General features: G+C 40.8%; 1 protein-coding gene and 1 long non-coding RNA gene across 6 annotated transcripts in view; one reads left to right on the plus strand and one right to left on the minus strand.

Annotated features, from left to right (window-relative positions):
- Positions 1–22,700, minus strand: part of KLHL29 (kelch like family member 29) — a 395,224-nt gene that overhangs the window by 146,410 nt on the left and 226,114 nt on the right. For 3 of the 5 annotated variants that reach the window (XM_027690064.1, XM_027690066.1, XM_027690063.1), the window contains one exon: positions 2,958–3,071. The exons of 1 other annotated variant lie outside the window; for it this stretch is intronic. In XM_027690064.1, coding sequence (XP_027545865.1) covers positions 2,958–3,071 — 114 coding nt within the window. Of the gene's footprint in view, positions 1–2,957; positions 3,072–3,977; positions 4,127–22,700 lie in introns of those variants that run through there. One more of the 5 variants, XM_027690067.1, reaches the window with a different exon arrangement.
- On the plus strand, positions 4,125–6,108 carry LOC113970786. The gene is made up of 3 exons (XR_003535333.1): positions 4,125–4,625; positions 4,893–4,979; positions 6,007–6,108. It is a non-coding gene; the product is annotated as an uncharacterized LOC113970786 (long non-coding RNA).

A 22,700-nucleotide genomic window follows, 5' to 3' on the forward strand; every position in this document is an offset into this window, starting at 1 on the left:
CAACACCACCAAACACTTCCTAGGAGGTCCTTATAAACACATTTCAGCAATTTCCCCAAAGCTTGTGGAACTGCTGACATACATCCTGCCACGGATCAGAGTGCTAAGGCCTGTTCAAACAGTTTCATGAGCAAAAAGAACTAATCTGGGAAGAGGGATCCTATTTGTGGTTCCCAGCAATCAAAATTATTTTACTAAGGCCTTCATCTAAAATGATGGATGAGAAGGAGTGATTCTTTGTTCCAATTATCCAAAAGAGATTTGGAATGGCAGCTTAATACCAAATAATGTATCCAATATGCAACCCAGTCTATTCTCTCTCCTCATTGAAACTACAAAGGCTATGACACACGCATATATAGAGTAAAACATTCCCTCGCAGGGATTCAGATTTTATGGCCTGTCATGGCTAAAAGCCCCTTCAATTTAATGAGGGAATTCCTTTTAAAGCTGTTTTCTATTCCTCTCTCTAACTGGTAATGACTGGTGGCCCTGGTTGGGTTTTAAGTCTGCATGTGTCTGATGCTCTAAAAAGTTTAGTGGTCTCTGAACTGAAGAGTTTATGGTCTAATTTGTAGTTCACACTGTTAAATATTGCATGAAACAGGTATTATTTGTGTGGATGAGGTATGCATGTAAAATCTGAACCATACAGGGATAGATCTTCATCTGGAGTAGATTCCCATACTGCGCTGGACAGGACCCCAAGCATAATTCTGAGTTTAGTCCATAGCCAGAGAATCTCTTAAGGATGGAAGCAGAGCTTTTAAAGATGCAGTGATGACAGCAATATCTCCCTAGCACTGACTGTTGGCCTGGGCTACAGAAATGAAACTGTTGTTCTAAGAGATGGATGTACTATAATGTATTAAAAACCTAAGAGATATGGACAGGCCGATGTGCAAGAGGAAGAGAACGAACAGTCCTGCAGTAAAACCTCATTCAAGAACTTGCTCATGGGTGGAGAGAAGAACTCATCTACCTTACAGTTCCCATCACCAGGCAATTCTGCGATGACACAGCGTTGTTTTTCTCTTTCCAAAACTAATGTGGGAGCAGCAAGAAAGAGAATAATACAGTTAACTCACAGGAAAAATGTTATTACCCTGCATAAAAGACAAAAGCAGTCTTAGTCCCCTCTTGAGTAGAGAGAATAATTCAATACTTAAACAACTTGAACACCATCCAGCGATGAGCCACCAGCCAGTGTAAGCTCCGGAGCACTAAGGCACAGCCTTCAGAGACATGGCTTAGCAGCAGGGTACAGTCTGCTTCCATTTCTGCTTTTCAGAAGATTTAAGAACAGTCCCCAGTTTGAGGTTAATGACACAGGCTTAGAGAAACCCATGAGCACAGTGGGGCACATATCCATGTGATGGGTGCCCTTGACCCCTTAACCAAACTAGGGTAGTTTGGTACAGGATGCAAAACAGGTAAAGGTCTGAGTCGTGTCCAGGTCAAGAACTCCTCTAGTTTCAATTTGTTCTCTGAAAACCCACAAAGAAATAGAGTGACACAGTGGGCATCGATGCATATGAACTTGGAACACTGATCATGTGATTAACATGTGAATAACCAGTGGCTTTTGCAAGACTCATTAATCAAGGAGCAATTTGTGGGTACAACAGATCTCATGCACACCTTTTCCATTGCATGCAATTTGACTATGAGCCTTTAGTCCATAAATATGACAGCTTAAGTGAGCCTTCTTTGAGCTCTTCTGGCCAGGTAGACTGGTTGCACGGCGGTGATCTCCCCTTGAGCTGGGACACCTCTCAAGGTGGCTCCTTGAGACAGAGAGATCTTTAACCAATGGCAGATCTGACAGGATGCTAAACTAATACTAAGGAAACATTACTAATTCATGTAGCTACTCAATTATTATAAACTTAGTATAGGTAATTCCATCAGACATAAAGCCCTGGCCAAGTCTGAGACTAAGATTGGACCTAGCTGCACCAAGGCTCCATAAGGAGTTTGGAAAGCAAGCGGATCCACTCTGAACATTATAACTCAGCAAGAGGCTCTTCCTTACTCTTTGTATTTTTTTCACTAGATTTAGACTTTTGTCCAAGTCTGAGACTCAGACTGGACCTGGCTGCACCTAAGCTCCACCAGCAGTTTAGAAAGCAAGGGAGTCCACTCTGAACTTCATGACTCACTGGGAGGGTCTTCCTTATGCTTCTGCACCTCTAGTCTCTGTGCAAAACATTCTAACTTGACTCTAATTTCATTTTCATTTGTATGTTTCTTCCATGCAGTAATTAATAAAGTGAGCCTCACCATCAGCGTTTTTGAACCTTTGTAAACCACTGTTAAATTTTGTTAAGTTCCAATGAACTTAACTCAACTACCTCAACAAAATATATTGCTGCCTCTCTTGAGTGAGCTGCATTCCACCCATTTGTGGGAGTCCCATACAGGCACAGCACCTGATCCTGCTCCACGCGTAGCAGAGCTTCTCACCACCCAGTTTGTGAGCTGTTAAGAAGGCAGATATATGAGCATGTCCAGATTCTTCCCCCCATCAAAATCAACCCCAACTTTCCTGGATTGAGCCTTGGCTACCTTCAAAAATCAGACAGCCCAAATTCCTGAGTTTTGACAACGCAATGGAAGATAACTCCATACTGGGAATGGGTCAACTGCCGCTGTCTCATTAACCCTTTCTAAGGCTCACCATCCACATTAGCTGCAGGTTTGGGAAGGCAAGAGAAGTAATGAGATTATGGTAAAGAAGGGAGAGGGATGGGATTGAAAAAGTTGTGAACTGACCACAGGTGGTATTTATTTCTGTTTGGTGGCTGCATAGCCCAGTACAACCACTGCTCTCACACCAGTGCTACAGTCATCAGCTAGGAATGAATGCAGGACCATGGAATGACAAGAAGTGCTTCACAAATGCTACTTTGTATTCTGTCTTGGCAAATTTCACCAGCAGAGGCTCAGGTACTCACCCAGCTGCCTTCGTTTCTCAGCGAGAACATCAGGGAACGGAGCTGAGGTATCGAACCAAGGTCCCGGCTGCGACACTTGCTGCTCCAGGACACCAGGGACATCAGCGCACGACACTGGGTTCGAGCACAGAAGCCCCACTTTAGCCTGAGCAGAACCTCCTCTGCTAACACGGTCTGCATGCAGATCAACCCCAAATCAGAGCAAAGCTACGAATGCAAAATCATCTCACAACGGAGGAGAAAACGCGCGACATCCGGAACAACACGGCGGCTCGTGCTACAGAGAACATGCACTGCACAACGCGAGAGGGCTCTGAGAGATCCTGCAGGCATCCCATGGTGAAGGCAGATAAATCCAGTTCATCATAAGTGCTTTTTGTCAGAGGGCTTAAGGAAATATGGGTAATAATGGAATAAGTGCTTGTCAGACCAGAATCCCAAGGGTGCACAAAGGATGTTGCCCCTGTGTACTGGCAAACCTACTGAAGAACAACCTAAAGGCAGGCTTCTTGAAAACTAAACATTTATCTTGAATGCAAATGCTGGCCATGGCTAGGTTCAGAAGTCACTCCGTATGGCATTTTCATGCCAAATTTTCCATGGAATTCTAGTAATTATCCAAACAGGACTGAATTTCATTCTGGATCAGGGCCTAAAGCATTAGAAATAAAGACAGGAATACTTATGAAGTAAAAGGCTCCAATCCCAGTATTAAGTTACTGCTATAAAAGTTCCTTTTTTTTGTACTGGATGCCGACATTTTACATTCAAGCCCTCTGAACTCAGTGTTTCAATTGTAGTACACACTCTGTGGCAGGAAAGTGCATGTTCTCTGCCTACACAGCAGGCACATAAAAAGAAAGAAAAAAAAAGGAAAACCAATATAAGCCTGTGAGTGTTGAACAGTGCTGTGTGATATTACTGATTTATTAACTTGGCTTGATCAATAAGGCTATCATCAAGGGCACATTTAGTTTGCACATAAATTTCACTTTCTAACAAGCACTTTTGTGTGCTCACTTTGGTTTCCATAATCTGATCCAGGTCTCAGGAAGCTTTCTTTAAGGCAGAACAGAGAATTCTTTTTCTAAAAAAAGGATCAAAGTATACTCGGTCAACTCAAACAAAAGGACAGTCAGCACTGTAGAAACAGCATGCTTACCTTTCACAGCAAAAAGAAAAATAAGCCTATAGGTTCAGATTTATCACTGCCTCAAGTTCATCAACATCAATTAAGCTATTAAACTGTGGCTGAATTTGGCTCACAGTAATTTAAAAATTTCAACTTTCTTTGAGCGTCTTCCATCAGCAACATGCTAATTTAATGCATAATTTTAACTCCGCTGCCCTTAATTCAGTGTTTGTAAATAATTAAAAAAGAACTAAAAATCCTTTTGCATTTATATAGTGGGCCCCCTCCCCCTTTTTCTACTGCAAAACAAAGATGACTTTTCAATCAAGTATTTATTTATTCTTTATATCTGAAAGTAAAAGCCGTAGAAAAAACTAGGAGAAACTGATTTACAAGATAAAACAATTAGCTCTGGGATATGTACATTAAGACTAACAAATTTCACATCATATTTTAAGGAATGGAGGAGGAATCCCAGACATATTAGACTTTATTCAAATTCTACTGAAATGTTCAATTAAGAGCATCTTATGAAGGTAAGTTATGCAGTCATTAAAATTAAGATGTGAAAAACAGCATTAAAGTGCTACTTGTCTGAGAGACTATGCACTTTAATAATCCATCCCTTTTCCTACACACAAGATAACATCTGGCTATTCCTGTAATTGCTCTGGTCTTCTTAAAATTTTTGGTTGTGTAGGAGAAACACAAATGTATTCCACAGTAAAAAATACTACATTCTTTTTTGAACTAAAATTACATATCTCAATGATTCCTATTAAAATCTTTTTTTTTCTCTGCAGACAGATGAAAATGCCTTTTAAAACTCAAACAAGACTGTGCAAAAACAGCTCAAACCTATCCATCTCCCAGTTGGTTCTTAAAAAAAGGTAAACATTCCCCAAGCTGTTCTGACCGGACGTGACTGGCAGATCCTTTTTGAGAATGAGGTCTCAAGATGCAACCCTGCTTCCATTCAGATTCAGAGCTTTAATAACACAAAAAGTTCAGTGCAGGAGCAGGCAGTGGGGCAGTAATTTAATTTGATTTACAATAGAGTGCTAATATATGTTTTTTTCTGGAAACACAGTCACCATTTTCTCCAGTTTTTCTGCTCTGTATGTTTTACATCAAATCATTCCCATTCATTTTATTTCCGTGCCTCCATGCTACCTGTAGAAAGCTGCCCAGTTCTCCTGTTTTCCTTGGACTAGCATGACTGCTTCAGATGCCTCAAACACCACCCTTCTAAAAGATTTATGGCAAACACATCGCATCCCAAGCTATAAATCTACCAAATGGCTATTAGACATACTTTGCTGTCCACGGCCACACGATTTAAAGTGAAACTGATATTGGTACAGTTAGAGGTACTGTTTCTAGTAGGTCTGTCAAAATTGTGCTACCTTGCCACACATTTTTCCCAGGCACCTCACTCTCATTTTTGGGGTGTGAATCAGATGATCCTTCAGTATTACTCTGTGGTAACTTGTGATAATTTTTATTCTTTTAATATTAAATTCTTCTGGGCATCCAGTTTGAGTCATTGGACTCATTAAGAAGAGGAAAACCATCAAGGATGAAGTTTGGCCAAAGACTTCTGTGCTTTTGAAAATCCTCTGTTATGTATCTTTTAAAGAAAATTCATGCTGCAAAAAGCATAATACCTCCTACTCTCTTTGCTCATGGGAAGTTAACACAAACTAAACCACCTCTAAAAATAATTTCCCACTCAAGAAACTTCAGGGTGACAGGGAGAGACAGAGGGGTTATTGTGAGCCCTAAATAATGCAGGTTGGTTCTGCAAACCATGAAGGGAAGGACAAGCTAAAATTAAATGACCTTTGGTAGGGATACCTCACCTACATCAGCAAGTCGTTATCTGATCTTCCTAATTTTCCTCCTCTGCTGTTGCAGGTCATGGTCCATCAGAAGCTGCTATTTCTGCTGGGATGGGTGCAAGTCAGACAGTGCCCTCGTAACCCCCCAGGAAGAACTGCCAGGGAGGCCAGCTCAGGGTCATCACAGGTAAAACCCCTTAAGAGGCAGCATGTCCCCTGCTGAACTTGCTGTTGCTTTCAGGAGAGCCAAAGGGAGTTCTAGCTGTCCTTTGTGCAACCATTGCCTCAGTCAAACTGAGCTGTAATAAAGCTTCAATTAGCACACAAATCTATAAATATCTAACACTGCAGATCAAAATGGACAACTTTGGTCACAAATGTTGATCAGAGTGAGAGAAGAATCAAAATGGGACCACACACCTACTCTGAAAAAAAAAAAGGAATGCTTTCCACTCAACAGGTGGAGATCAAAATAATCTTTATTGTGAATCCAAAATCTCCTTTCTCATGTATAGCACAGTTTTTGGAGTGACTGTTAGCTTCAGACAAGCACTGACTGTACACCAGACTATCCAGATCTTATTAGAACAAAGCACAGAGCCTTATCTTGTTTTTTACATTTATTGATGACTCTGTGCTAAATTCAAACACAGATCACATGTTGATTCTCTTAAAAATCACTGAATTAGTAAGAAAGTTGAGCCATTAGGCAAGATCTTTCACCAAACATGCATGTTTCAGAAAAGGTAACAGAGTTTGTGAGATTAAGATGCTTTGAGAGGAGATATAAAGCTGGACTAGATGATCGTTGTAGGTCCTTTCCCAGTGAACAACTTCCATTTTAATCCTATCCTATCCTATCCTATCCTATCCTATCCTATCCTATCCTATCCTATCCTATCCTATCCTATCCTATCCCATCCTATCCTATCCTAATTCTATTCTATATAAAATAAGCAGATGTATATAAATGCATATATATCTCCCCTTCTAATACTGAAATGTGGATGCTACTAAAATAGTCCTCTCTGCTTCTTTCTAAAAAAAAGTCCAAACTTGTACTAGGAAAGAAAAACAAAAGGTAAAAGCTAACAGAGTAGCTGAGGACCCGCTTTTCTAATACTGCATTTGATTAATTATATGATTTGTTTTCAATGACTGGTTCAATCAATCCTGATAAAATTAACAAAGACAATGATCAGAAATACCAGACTAAAACGCAATACAAATTATTTGGTTCCAGGGGATCCAATCAAAGGAAACAGGATTAAATTAAGCGGTGATAGGATTAAGGAGAAGTTGCTGTATAAAGTCAGAAATGTATTAGTACTTCGGGCCATTTGCTGTGTCTGTAGGTTGCCATTTCCAGATCTTCCTAGAGTTCTCAATACACTTTAAACAAAATTGAGTTTCTTAGGTATCACAAAAGTAATGTGGAAATAATTATAGTAATAATAACAATGATAATTATAATTATAATGTTACTATTATTTCACAGTACCACAGTATGTGGGGCTCTTCCACAGGAGGAACCCTCTAAAGGAAAAATACACCCCCATACACCCTCCTCCCCCAGTAGTCTGTTCCTCAAGGAGTTTACAGTCCATGTGCACTACACAGAGATCAAGAGGTGACAGAATATCAGGATACAATCAAAAAGACAGAAAAACCCATTTAATTCTACAACGTTAGTGAAGCACAAAGATGAAAAAGCTACTGTTTGACAAGGACTGTTAATGAAACTTGCCAGTGATACAGCTGAAAATGTAGTTCTTACCTAAAAATCAAAGTAAATACAAGTAGCACAGGAGAAGTACTTCTATTTGCTGTGTACTAAGCTAAACTTCGAGCAGCTGACAAGGCCCTAAGCACTGAACAGAGATTTACCTTCAAATGCCTTGGGCTCATGCTGGTTCAGCTGGACCCATTAGTGACCAGCTGCAAAGGGACTTTGTGCCCGATGTGAGGCAAAAGAAATGTCTGGGGACATCAGAAGCCAGCTCATTTGGGAGTAATTCAGAAAACATAAACGCTGAGTTAGAGTGAAACCAAACTCAATTCCTGCCCCTTTCTTCCACTAAGAGAATCGTTTAAAAGATAAATGAGGGATGTGGAGAGGTAGTCCCTAAGGACTTTTAATAAAGCTACTTTAGAATGCTGGCATGCTGTGCTGCTTGCAAATCCTGGCTCCACATGCTACGTGGGATGAGGAAGGACAGTGGACTGGATGTGCTGCTCACATTGCAGCACAAGACAGAGGAAACCTACACTGCCATTGATCACACTGTGCATGCTAGGGGCTAAAGCAGAGAGAGGGTTTTCCCAGTTTTCAAATAAAGTAAGAAAAGGAGTGTGATGTAATCTGTACAAAAGGCAAAGCACATGTGAGCAGGTCAGATCCAAACCAAGTCCCACCCATCTTTGTCTCTTACAGAAGCCTTCAGGATCTGTATGGGAAGACTCCTTCCCTGTCACTTGGTACAGTACCAGTTCCATTTCTAGGTATGCACAGTTTAGTAGCTGCCAGCAGACATTGTGCCCATCCTGTCACCCGACAGGATTTAGTCACTCGTGATCACCCCAGGACATTCCATGCATGCAGGGAACAGATCAAGCTAAGTATTTTGGCAACTGAAAGCTGACCTCTGGAGTGTGTCCTAAAGGAAACCACTGGAGACATGAGACTAATTTCTGCTGGTCAGCAGGGTCGACGTTCACCCACAGGATCTAGTTTGTATGGCTATGGCCGTGTGTCCTATCCTTGCAGTTCACCATTTGCACCAGGTATTGATGCTGAAGAACTGTCCTTGCAAGACTGAAAATTTGATGAGCTGCTTTACTTACTGAGCTTGAGAAACTATTTAGAGAAACATCCGTCTCTCCCTTCCCGCAACTTAAAGACTTAATATTTTATCTTTGTTTTCAGCTACGACAGTGAATAAATTTTAAAGCATCAGCTCTTCTCAGGCAAAAGACATTTGGCATTATGATTAAGAATACATTATTTCATCTCTTCTGTCCCCTTAAACAGTTTCTTATTTTTATGTGCGGGCTTTTTCTCATGCTCTGCCTTGCTACATTCTTTTTTCAATCTCACTGCAATTTTTTTCATGAGTATTCTCAGTTTCATTTTCTTACTTTATTTTCCCCATGTCTCTATCTCTCTCCTCACCCTTTCTATCACGCTCTCTCCTAAGTGAAAAGAAAACCCAATTATACTCCTGTTAGAACTGAACTTTCAAATCCATCATGTGCTAGTGGGCTCAAAATTAGGCAAATAAATTCCCTCAACCCTACAAATTAAATTGAGTCTTTGCATATGTTCTTTTAAGAGCACAAAGATGTCAAGTATTCACCCAGCTGTCACAAAATATGATGAGCAGGCACTTTGAATTCATATAGATTTTCTAAATTGTTTGTCAGATTTAACAGAAATGCTAATGGATCCAAAAGTAAATTCTAATCTATCCTAAGTATCTGGTTATTATTTGTATTGCAGTAGGACTTGGAATTGCTAGTTGAGAATCAGGGCAAAATCTCAATGCATGTCACATACAAAGATCATTTGGATGATGTGCAGGTATTATTTTGCACTTCCTCAATTTTTATCTCATTATTTTAACCAACACCCTCCTCATAGGTATACTCAAGCTAATTTAAGAACAAAAGTATCATCAGCTTGTAAACATCATTACCTAATGTGTCAGCTATTGAAACCCAGGTCTTACTTTTGCTAAAGCCAGAAACTGTCTCGCAAGTGAAGATTTTGAAGGAAAAAAAGCTATCAAGAAGGTCAGACTTTGCCCATGTTTCATTTTGGTCGAAGCTCACTATAGAAGGGGAGCAAACAGCCTCAGCATATGGATGGGAACTTGCATGGAGCTGCCAATGCCAGCAGGTTGGACATTCCACAGTGCATCTGTACCTGGCCTGTGTGGGTCCAGCACGTCCCAAACATGTAGGACTCGCTACCCTGGCACTGAACACCTGTACAGGACCTCTTCAGTGGTCAACCTGACACACTCGGGGAACCTGTGATGGCATGAACACATCATGGGGAGTTGTTCTCTACGTACTACCCTGGCTGCTTGTCTAAGAACCTATTAGGGCACCGCATAAGGCAGGAGGGCGGCACATCCTGGCTGTCAGTGATAATCCACTGCCAAAATCAATACGGTTGGCAAGCTTGCTTCATGGATATTAATGATCACAGAGCACATTTCCCAAGAATGTGTTGTCAGTCCCATTGTCCAATTTCAACTCCAGTAATTACATTTCTGCCTGCCTAATATTCCCCTGTCGCTTTGAGGAGATGCGGGAGCCCTCTCATCCAGACCCACGTTGCTTCAAGGAATCATGGCCACGTTGAGTACCAAGCTGGACACGTGGACACAGCTTTCCCTGTTTGTATTTTACACAGCAGTTACTACCTTAGCAGCTTTGTGATTCTTAAAGAGGTGAAAAGTGTAAGATACTGTTGTTGCTGTTATTTAAAAAATGATTTATTTCCTTCTGGAACTAGTCATCTTGAGACATCTTTTAATTTCCTTCTCTTTCATGAGTAGATTTGTACATTTAAAATATTTACCAAAGGTTGTGCTAGGTAGGTCTCAGTTTTGTTTTCTTTTTTATTTCACTAATAAAAGTAAAATATCCATAAAATGTGACTGTCTACAGCTTTTCAATACTCAGCTTCAGGGAGTTCAAGCCCTTTCAGATCTAGCCAGGAGAGCTAACTCCACTGGCAAACTAAAAATCTGCCTTTCTCAGTGGAATAAAACTCCTGTTTACAGCTGTATAGGGCATAAACAGGAGGTTTTAAACTTGTGACATTTCCATGTCTGGAAAAGCTGTCACTCGCCCAGCACAGCATCTTACCTTGAGCTGTAAGCCCAGGGACATCAGTAGCATTAGCTCAGCTGTAAGATTACCAGAGGGAAAGAATGGTGTAGCTAAAACACTTCAAAAGCCTCCAAAAAGTCTTTCCTATATTCAGAAAACAGAAGTTTCCTCGATGGGAAGGGACCTGTATTTCCAGCTGTATGTGCCTTCAATCTTGCTTCTCAAAAATTTCTTGGTAGTGCTCAACTGACCAACTCCTGCCCATGGGAATCCTTCTTGGGAAAGATCTCTGAATGCACAAAGTGAGGGAAAGCACTGGGGTTTAACATTTTTAAATATTAAAGGCTAGACAATTGTTGGAGGCTGCTCTGAGCCAGAAACTGGTCAGATCAATTCTGTAAACATGGTTTTGTGGGCAAAGGAAGATGTGCTGCAGACAAGTCATCATCAGTCACCTTTGTCTGCATTCCCTGCACTCCTCCCCCTTCCCAAAGGGACCATTTGGAGTGTTTAAACAACTGCAATTTTAAATTGACACCCTTAAGCATATTTTGCATTAAAATGTAAAAAGAATGCCAAACAAAACAAGCCCAGCAAAAAATAAGAACCAGAAAAGTATGCATATGAGAAAGACTAATAAAGTGTGAGTGCATGAATGTATTCTGGAGCATTTGCATGTGTCAGAGGGAGCAGAAAGGAGGTGAGCGGATGATGAGAAAACAAGAGATGAGACAGAAAGTGACAGAAAAAAAGCACCAGTTCAGGAAAAAAGAAGCAGAGAGGAAAAAGACTGTTGTGCAGATAAGCAAAGCCTCTGTGTACAACATGGGGGGAATTTTTAGAACACTGAGCTTTTATCTACTAACATCAATAGGGTTATTATAACTAACCTGGTAAGATCTAGGGGCAGCAGCTAAATGGTGTAATACAGGTACCTAATTTCAGTGTCATGCCTACTTCTCTCCATCGGCTCTGTTAGAAGCTGGAGTCTGGCAGCCCTGGATAACAAGTGGTCTAAATTACTCATCAGTCTCCAGATGGTAGGAGCCATTGTAAACTCTCTGACTATGCCCCCGTGTGCACTGCAGCAAAACCAGAGGGAAAAAGGGAAAAAAATATGACAAAGAACATCATCCAGCTATATTACAAGCAGAAGAAAGAAATTCAGGAACTCTATGAAGAGAATGAAGACCTAAACCAAAGGAGATGGGATATTGGAAGTTAAATTATCTGTGCAGAAAAACTGAATGTATAAAGATTCAAAAGAAAATATAGTCTATGCATCTGCAGTTTAGTGCATCTACAGGGAAAAAAGCCAACCCCCTCCCCAAAGAAACCCCTAAACTAAACTGAAAGGAGTACATAGGAAGGAGGGACATTTTTTGTTTTGAAGTATCTAGTTCCTAATTTAATCTTAATCCACTCTGACATTTATTCTCATGGATAATTCAGTATACAAATTTAGGGCAGAAAAAGAATCTATAAAAATAATAAGAGGTGCTTGCAAGGGCAGTATCAGCAAAAATTGCCCTTGTGTAAAAATAGTTCCTATTGCTTTGTGTCCCACTCAGCTTCAGGCAGTGTACCAAGATCCCACAAAATACTTTTTTTCCCCTTGTGCAATCATTTGTGGCTCTCATCCAGCCTCTGATTATGCTAATTGTATTTGATGGAATTTGTATGTACTCTCCTTCGCTCTCGTCTCAGCTGAACATACACAAGATGCATTTTTAATTTTTAACTCTTCAAAAATAAATATATAACGCAACTTTCTCCCCAAGGTTGTGTAAAAGTCAACCTTATTACTACTTATAAACAGCAAATATACAGCCTTTATTACTAGCAAAACAAATAACCCTTTCTATATTAATATGTTGCAACAAAGCTTTTAGTTAGTGTGAGAGGAATGTCATAATGTAGGAGTTTACATAACACAGCCTGATCATGTCACCTAGACACAATTTTATCTGCATTAAATTAAATCCACCATCATAAGAACTGCAACTTTAATAAAGATACAGGGAGGTTGGCCAGATCAAAAGCCTACATCATTTTGAGAGACACTCAAGAGAGACAATGAGCTGTTGCAAAACCATTCCCAAGGGCTAGCAATAAAGCCCAGGACTTAAATTCCCGAATAAATGTCTTTTTTCCTTTTCCCCTTTAAAAAGCATTCTTTACCAAGTTACTAAACATCAAAACCCACTTGATTTTGCTGAGACAAAACCAGATGACCTTAATGACCACAATCCAGTTTTCTTGACTGTCTTCAAGGTCTTCAAATGCAGCAGAGACTGGGTTATTTCATACTTCATGGAGATCCTCTGAACCTCTAAATTATTCTTTCATTTTACTAACTGGAAGCTAAAGAAAAATGTAATTGCAAGAGTAAAGGACTTGCTTCCCCTCCTAATCGAAACAGGACTGGCTTTTCATCCTTTATTTAAGTGAATTTTAGTGAAAAACATCCAACAGGCTGCCCTGTGCACCACAGCTCTGCTCTTCTGCAGCTAAAGCCTCCCATTGCCCGAGTGTCTCCTTGGGACAGGACAGGACACTCACCTCCTAGAGCATCTCAGTGTGGGACCATCCAGGCTGACCACCACAGCTGGCAATGCCTCCTAGGGCCACATTTTCAGGGGTGCTCAGCTGTCTTAATAACATAGGAGGCACCAAAGGGATTTCTGTAAGTGCCAAGGCAGAGAGGGCACTTGATTTCTGCCCAAGTCCAGAGAGATGAAGTTAGGGTGGCCAAACCTGAAGCTTGAAAATCCAGAGGCATCTAAAGGCTTTTGAAACCCAGACTTGGGGAGTTTATCATCTCCAAAAATGGGACATGGGTGCATTTGGAAATGTGAGCTGCTACCTGCATTCGGGAGTGTCAGCAGAAAGGAGGCAGGGGACGCAGGCTGGACAGGGGGTTTGGGCACATTCCCTTTTGCCTCCCAGCTCCGACACACGTGGATGGTGTTGACCTCTGAAGGAGACAGTGGTCAGCCATTACCCTACTCATACTGGAGCTTTGACCAAATGTGTTTTGTTATTTTCCAGGCATCTGATGTGCTTGTGCAAATTACTGGTGTAAACATTAGTTCTGGAAGCTGGGTCCCCAGACTCCCATAGTTATGGACCCTCATAGGAGCAGGTAGCCTGTCTGAGATGGGCTCCTTGAGCTGTTTGCTGGGAGTGAGAGCTTTTTGCATGTCAGAATCTACCATGTGAATCTATCCATGGTGGAACTGGCTCTTTTCCTCAGTCTTTGTTTCTTCATTCTCCACCCTTGTACAATGAACTGACTGCCAACCACTTCACTTGCAAGGGTGGCCGCACTTCACTAGTAAAATGTATATCATTTATGTGGAGATCAGTCTAAAGGTAACTCTATTAAAAAAAAAAGGAAAAAAAAAGATTCTTCAAAGCTCTTGGCATCCCTGACACACTCTCTGAACACAATACCACAGCAGCTACAAAACATAAATCACCCAAAATAACAGAAACACTTCTGTGCACCTCATGTGTCTGCTACTAGCTAAAGTCTTTGTGATTCTTCAGGCACAGTTGTTATATACATGCAAATTTTAATTAAGGGAAAACTTGGCTGAATACTAGATAAAATTATTTGTTGTATAGTATATTTGAAAAGCAATGCATCATTCTAATAGATTATTCAGTGGATATTTGTAACCTTCTATAGAAGTGTTTAGCTAATGCAAAAAAAAAAGGAGATTAATTGAATAATTTATTTGATGGACAACAGCATTATTCATCAAATACATTATTCAACTAGTCGTATTCAACCAATACTAATTAAAAGCAGACAGACAATTGCTTTCAAGTACAACTCATTCAGATACCAGTTTTGGTTCCATTAGGAAAAGGGTCTTTGCAGGGCAATGTCTCAATGCAAGTGTAGATGGTGTAGATATTCTTTGTTCTAAAAGAGCCATGTCCTGCATCACAGTGTCCTTGACCAAATATATCTGCATGACCGTGGCAGGATTTGCACCCCTTAAAAAATTGCCTGCCTATACTAGGGCAGGATCTGAGCATCCTCAGCTGGGGAGGTATTTTAGCACATGGAATAGATTAATAAGTATATTTAATTTGCAACCTGTGGGGCAGATCCAACTTGCCAACTGTTCCAACAACACTCTTCTTGGGCACTTCCAGATCTGAGAAAGAAGTACTCTGGCATTTCCTTTGCTACTAGGTTTCCCAAGTGTTTTGCAAACCCTCTTCCGTCCAGTGACCAACACCCGTAACTACCTGATAAAGGCACAGCTGTTTCCTTACCCAGCCTGGTGACACCCCATGCCTATGTCCCATCGTGCTGCAGGACCACAGAGCATTACAAGCATTCCTTATATAAGCTAATGGTGTCACCAGGCATGTCCCCAGCAGAGCTTGTGCAGCTCTGGGACAAGCCAGTGAAACCATCTGTGATCCAGACACATTGCCTTCTTCAGTTACATCAGCACAAACACTTTGGTATTACTTATCTAGCAAGGAACAATCAGGCTTTAAGAGCAAAAGGCTAACAGACAAGTCCAATCCATCGAGAGAAAAAGCAAAGACCATATCTTAAATCCCAAGTAATGACCTAGCAGCACACAAGCGTGGAGAAATGCTCATTCCCCACAGATGGGAAAACCACCATCTGAATAAAACCAGCTTCATGATCGTGACAGAAGGCACATTTAACATAGCCTGCACATGGCAAGGAATAAATATCATGCTAGGACTTTATAGATATAATAAACCCCTGTTAAGTGCCCACCCAATACACTGCGGAGAAGACATCCATAAAAGTTGGCAAATAAAGACCCTCTTAAAGTTTAGTAAGCTTCTAAAAATATTTTACTATTTAACCAAATATTTCCCCTTATTTGAGGGGGTTCTAGGATAATTTTTAGGGAATAAAGTTCAAAACAGTACAGGAAAATTTGGCTCATGCTGTATTAACTGAAACAAGTTTTCTAGTTTAATTTACCCTACTATTTTAAGCAGAGTTTCTTTTAACGATTCAGGACACATTTCCACTCTAATCCCCTACTCCTGTTTGGAAGGAAACAGATGAATGTGATGAAACGCAATGAAGATGATAAATTCATGCCACTTGAAAAGTGGCAAATGACATTTACTGGTCTCTCAGTTCCCATTTCATGATTGATATAGAACTATAAACAAGAAAATAAGTACTGTTAAAAATCTTTCTATACAGTGGCAAGTAGGGTTTTAATGGTGGTTTGCCAATGCTTATTAACAAGCCATGGCAGTTGCTGCACACTGATCAGTAACCGCGCAGGAGCTCAGCCTACTGTAGAAGTCTTGAGTCTATGTACTTTCAATTTTAGAGCATAACCATCATACGCTCCACAAACCAATGAAATTTCTAATAATACAAACCAATGATGTGTTAAATTGAGACACTTCTAGCTTGAATGCCAAAAACTTCACTACGATTTAAAGGATCTGTGGTTACCTTTCTCTATCAATTTACTGTTAATTTGCTACCATTGGAACAATTTACAAAAAGGAAAAAAAAAAAGGTAATATTTTATTTAATTTCTAATACCAATCCTGGTCATTTCCAATACACACTCAAATGCCATTTATTGTACAAAATGCAATATAGTCATTCAAGAGGAGTAATAGATGCAATGAGAAGTGCTGGGGGGGAGCAGGCAAAAAGAAATCACTCTGCAAAATATCTGCATTTAGAAATAGGTGGCAATTCTCACCGCTCCCCTTAGGAGAGGCAAAGACATTAAGAAAAGTTTAAGTCATAAATGTTTCCCTATTTCATCTATACCAAGCATTATATATTTTGTTTATTATTCATTACACAGTTTTGCTACTGAGCTTACTTCCAGCATATTGTAGCTTTACAGATAATCTGTATCAAACAGCATGAGAATGGCCTACAAAAACCGTGAGATTTTCTAAATGTGCTTCCTCCCTTATTTCAACTTCTCAAGACAGCACCCAATCATGTATTATTTATCTGTTTGTACTTTATACCAAAATCAGACACACGGCAAGTCTTTTTCCCCTCAGTATCTTGTTTCCACTTTCTACTTAGATACCAAGATAAATTGTAATGACCTTGCATGAATCACACTGACGTCAAGCAGACTAGTCCATGGAATAATGATGAAAATACTGTTCAATCTATGTCTCCAGGGCTCTCTAACAGTCCTTTAAAATCTTTGCCACATTTTTACACAGGCAGATAGTGATAGGACAAGAGGGAACAGTTTGAAACTAAAAGAGGAGAGATTTAGATTAGATTAGAACAGGTTGGGAGACACTGGCACAGGTTGCCCAAAGAAGCTGTGGCTGCCCCATCCCTGGAAGTGTTGAAGGCCAGGTTGGATGGGCAACCTGGTCTAGTGGAAGGTGTCCTGCTCACGGCAGGGAGGTTGGAAAGAGATGTTCCTGGAAAGAGATGTTCCTTAAAATCCCTTCCAACACAAGCCTTTTTATAATTCTATGATCTTTCCACTCTCCAGTTGGCTTCTGAGGCAAATAGAAAGCTTGAAAAAGAATGGAAACTGGTTGGGGTCAATTCAGGCCCCTGTAATAAAGGACATTTAAAATTGGCTTTGCATTTAAACTATTGTTTAGCCAGATTAGATGTGGCCTTCAGCAAAGCAGGATACACTGAAACCACTGTAATTCTTTGTGCAGCAGTTACACTGCTCAGAAATTTGAGAAATTTCAAGCTTTGCTACTAGACAACAATGGAGCATAGCTCAGGTCAAGCCAATCCCTAGTAGAAACTTACTGAATGCAGCTCTACCAAGTACAGATCTGACCCTCAGGGTTCAGGTACAAGGTTAGAAATTGATAAGTTAATTGTCCAACATCAGGGTCTGCAGCAAAAGCAGTTGAAACAATTAAATGTTAACTTTTTATATCAAGGGACAGCAGGAAAGATACCTCACCCATCAGCATCTCCTACTGACCTCCAGCTGGCTGGGTATCATCACGCTCAGACTACCTTGTTATGTGCCAAATTCAGTGCACAGTGGAGAGAAAGGGCAACCAAAGATCTCAGACCTCACTTGTGAGTAGAAAGTGCTAAGCACTCGATTGCCTCATGGACATGGTATTTAATAAGCTGCCCTGGAACACTGTTCCATCTGTCCTTGGTTCAACACCCATCCTCTGCACTGCTGGAAAGCCCATTAAAGCAGCACAGTTTACTGCAAGAAGGTATCTGCAGGCACTGCGGCCCCAGACACAAAAGGAGAACAGAAGAGACTTTAAAATAGCTCCTGCATTGCCACAAAGTCAGTGTTAAGAGTATTATGCTGAAATGAGGAGCTGGACTACTGGAGAAGTTCTTAAAAAAATTTTGTTCTGTGATTTATAAAATCTTAGTGCAACTTAAGTTGGAAGGATTACCTTGAGGCCATCTGGTCCAACCTCCTGCTCAAAGCAGGGCCAACCCAAAAGGCAGATCAGGTTGCTCAGGGCTTTGCCCAGTGGAGTCTGGAATATCTCCAAGGATGAAGATGTTACACCTTCTTTAGGCAACCTGCTCTAGTGTTTGACCCCCTCATTTTGTTCTTACTATCTAATTGGAATCTCCCTTGCTTTAGCCTGTGACTGTTGCCTCTTCTCCTTCTGCTGTGCTCCTCTGAGAAGAGCCTGGCTCTGCCAGACCCCTGAGGAACCAGTCATCAAATTCATGCCATGATCATAACTGTCCAAGAGTAGTAGTCCAGTGAATTTTTCACCCACCTTTCTTAGTATACCTTTCCAAAATATGGAAATAATAGCTCCAATTTCTGTAAAAGGGTACTATGGGAGATCTGCCAAAAGCCTTGCTTAGGTCAAAGTGAGTGACTAAGTGACCCCTAGGCCAATGCTCTTCTACCATGGACAGTAATTTAGTCACCCAAATTCTGCCATTAGGAATGGAGCTGGGGAGACCTGAGAGCAGACCATCCTTGGATGTTAGTGCCCGATGCTCTACTATTCTTGCTCTGAGGGTATGTCCTTGTGTGTCCTTGTATGTCCTTTCCCCTTTTCTTGGGGAAAATCTGAGATTCATCTGGGCTTGATGATCTCCCTGATTTCTAAGAACATAAGACACATTTGTAGAGAAAGAAAACACTGGTGTTTATATCTAAAGAAGGCACTACTATCTGCTGTCTGCTGAAGAGAAATAAGCACTATGGGACACACAGAAGCACAAATCTTTCAGCAAATCACTCAAATATAAGGTAATTTGGTGAAAACTCTGTATCACTTGGTAAAGTCTATGCCATGGGAATTGTGGGTCCTAAGGTATAAAGATCCCTTATGCTGTTTATCAATACTGTGCCGTTCCTTTGGCAATAGTAAGGTCCAGTCCCAGTGTGACTCTTGGGGAAAATGGTCTCAGGACTGAGTGTGGGAAATTGCAACAGGAAAAAACGCATAACATGCTCTTTAAAATGAGGTAATTTGCAGCTGTGAATGTCAGGCATGAGTTTAGATGACCTTACCTGATCTTTCATGATTCTCCACAGTTTAGTTGAAGGCTCCCCTGCTCCTTTCAAGAAGACACCATTTGGTTCTCTGTGCTGTTTGCCAGTGTGCTTCTGCACACACATCTGTATTTATACATGCAAATAAACTACACTTTTCTACAGCACATATTCCTTCTTTGTCACTTAGAAACTTGCAACTCCCTAAGCATTAATTCTTGACCAGTTTCTCAGTATTAAACACAATAGTTGTGCTGCTTGTATTGCTTTTACCAACTGTCAAACCTTTCTTTGGAAACACAAGGATTTAGAGAAGCAAAAACAGGCACCGGTTGCAAAGTCTTACCAAATCTAATATTTTCTTGTCTTTTTTTTTTTTGTTAGTTGAACACCAACAAATGGCTTCTTACAGGCAGGGAGGTGATACTGATTGCCTATTGTAAACTTTGATTCAATAGGTTTAACTGCATGCTCTGCCTCCAGCTAAATGCTGAGCTTCAGCCTTCCAGATGTCAATGTTTGTGCTTTGACACACATTCTGACAGATGAAAGTTTAGTCACAGAAGAATAAACTTCTAAATGGTTTTAGTTATGTTATAAGTGACAAGATTTGCCACTAAAAAGTTTCTTTATTATAAAAATACTATCAATGAAAATGCTGAGAAACTAAGTGGTAATTGCAATGCAATTCAACATTTCTTTCAATTTTCTTTAAACTTAAAACTTCTTTTCATTCCCAATGAACTTTTCATCCATCACATACCCCCATCAAATCATAGAATCATTAAGGTTGGAAAAGACCTCTAAGATCGCGTCCCACAGTTAACCCAGCACGGCTGTGTTTACCACTAAACCATGTCCCCAAGTGCCACATCCACACGCTTTTTGAACACTCCCAGGGATTGTGACTTCACCACTTCTGTGGGCAGCCTGTTCCAACACCTGACCATCCCTTCAGTGAAGAAATTTTTCCTAATATCCAATCTAAACCTTTACTAGTGCAACTTGAGGCCATTTCCTCTCATCCTGTCCCTTGTTACCTGGGAGAAGAGACTGGCACCCACTTTGCTATAACCTCCTTTCACACAGTGAAAGGTCACCCCCGAGCCTACTTTTCTCCAAAATTTCAAAGTGACTTTGAAATAAGATCAACCACAAATATTAGTGAAAAAAAAATCTTAACATTCTTAAAAGAGGAAAGAAAAGTCCTGATTTCCAATGTCTTTTCTTTGTGTTAGCCTTTTTTTTACCCCCTCTAAAGAAAGCTACAGAGGAACATGGGTGTCTTGCTTAGCAGTGATGACTGTGAGGTAGAAGGAGAGAAAACATGTAGCATTTAATCAGAAATACCCTGAGATGTTTCTTTGAATGCCTTTCACACCACTTCCATCAAATACATTTCACCCCATTTAAAACACTAAGCTGCCTTATAGGAGGTCTTGTTCCCTGCAGAAAATCAACCAGATGCTTTGCTATCCCTCTACTCTTCCAGAAAATGACCTGGAGCTAAAAATTCTCTTGTTTTCTCATGGAGGTGAGAAAACTTCAGATGCAAGACAATTTCTTAAATACCTGTAAGCTACCTTTGAAATAACCAGTGCTTACTAAACTCGTCTTGTCTAAAAGGCAAAGGCAAAAGTTAACACCAGCTCTGCACTACTGAGTTAGAGAAATTCTTTTGATCTTGATGACTGTAAATGCAAACTACTTTCTAATGCACTTCATCCTTTTACACTGCCATCCTGTACTCCTCTCCATCACCACTTATACTTCTCCAGAAACTCTTCTTACCTTGATATACAGCTCCTGAGCTCTCTGCTCCTTTCCTGCCTTTAATATAAGCATCCGTTGACTCCCCCATCTTGCCAATGTATCTATGGAAAACTTCAGAAGAATAGATGCAATGCTATTTTTTGGACATTTTACTTGAGTACTTTCCCTCCACTCATCAGTTATCACTGTTTGTGTATAGATCACATTCAATATCTGCAGCGCAAACTTTTCTGCACCAGAATAGCACTTGTAGCAGTAAACCTGCATTATATGGGAAAACTGTGGTTTAAGCATGTTTTAAAATGGCTTTTTTGTGGTCTCTGCTAACTCATGTTTCTTCTTCCCAAAATCCCCCACGGTCAGTTCTTATCTCTGTCTCAGGAATGTCCTGAGAAGATATCAAGAAGTCTTCTCATTGGTCTCTTGTTAACCCCTTCCTTATTTGGCTGTTCCCTGCCTGATTGGTGTTTTGTAAGACCCCTTACCTTACATGGTCCCTTTTGACCCTCCCAAGAGCTTTATAAACCCCTAACCACAATAAACTCTCTCTCTCGCCTCCTCTCCACGTGCTGTGTGCTGTCTCTCTCCGGCTGCCATGGGACCTCGTGGGTGGGGGGAGGGGTGAGCACCTAACCCCTCCATGCGTCCAGGACCCTGAAGAAACCCCTGGAGCTGGAGTAACCCCTTCCCCATCCACCTCAAGCCTTCGGAAATGGAACCCCACAATGGGAGGAATGGACCCAGAAGCACTCAGCTCAATTTTCAGCTTCATGGCACCGTTTGGTTACTCCAAGTCATCGTGCTGTCTTTGAGCAGAATGCAAGACAAGATTAAGATGGGTAGCACAGTTCACCTCTACCAAACATGACCTGGATGGCAGTTACTACTCCTGTACTCATCACAGAGCCAAGCACAATTTATACCTGGTAGACCCCACCTGGATGATCACCAACATAATGCATTTCCTTTCATCCTATGGACACGAAGGCTGTATCCCTACCAATCTACCAAGTAGTGCCAACTTTTGTGATGCGACTGGGAGCTGTTTGGGAGATTTTCAATTGGGTCGAGACAAAATTGTACCGAGAACCATTGACACAAATGAGCATTACTCAGTGCCATGGAGCCAGATTGTGTCTATTCACTGACACTGCTTAACCTAATGGTAAACATGCCACCTGCACTCACTAAAGGAGGACATTTACAAGCTTTAGTTTCTACATAGTTTTTGCCACAGGACTGTTTTTTCTATCACAGACACTCAATTGCAGCATCACTGTCATTTTCCAAAACATAAGTGCTCAAAATGCTGCTAAATTCTAAAAATGGTCTAAATAATATCTGTGTTTGTAGAAGTTCAGCTTCATTTACAGATTCTGAAAGAGCAGTGTTTAGGCTTACAGCTGTCTGAAGTGATAAAAAATAAAACCCTGAAACAAACACATCCATGGATTCTCATTAGAGCCCTAACAAGTGAAAAGACTGTAGTGCCGGCACACTGTGTCAGGGGAGACACAAAGAAAACACCCCGTGAGCACAAGGAACATTCAGACTCTGCAGAAGAACCCCAGTGCTGAAGGAGCCGAAGGAGTTTTATTATAAGCAGCTAAAGACTTGCTGCACTGAGCCTGACAATGTCTTCCTAAGCTGGAACGACAGAAGGGCAGCAGTTTAT

Source organism: Neopelma chrysocephalum, unplaced genomic scaffold (genome assembly GCF_003984885.1).
Source record: "Neopelma chrysocephalum unplaced genomic scaffold, ASM398488v2 Primary Assembly neopelma1_80, whole genome shotgun sequence".
Lineage (NCBI taxonomy): Eukaryota > Metazoa > Chordata > Aves > Passeriformes > Pipridae > Neopelma > Neopelma chrysocephalum.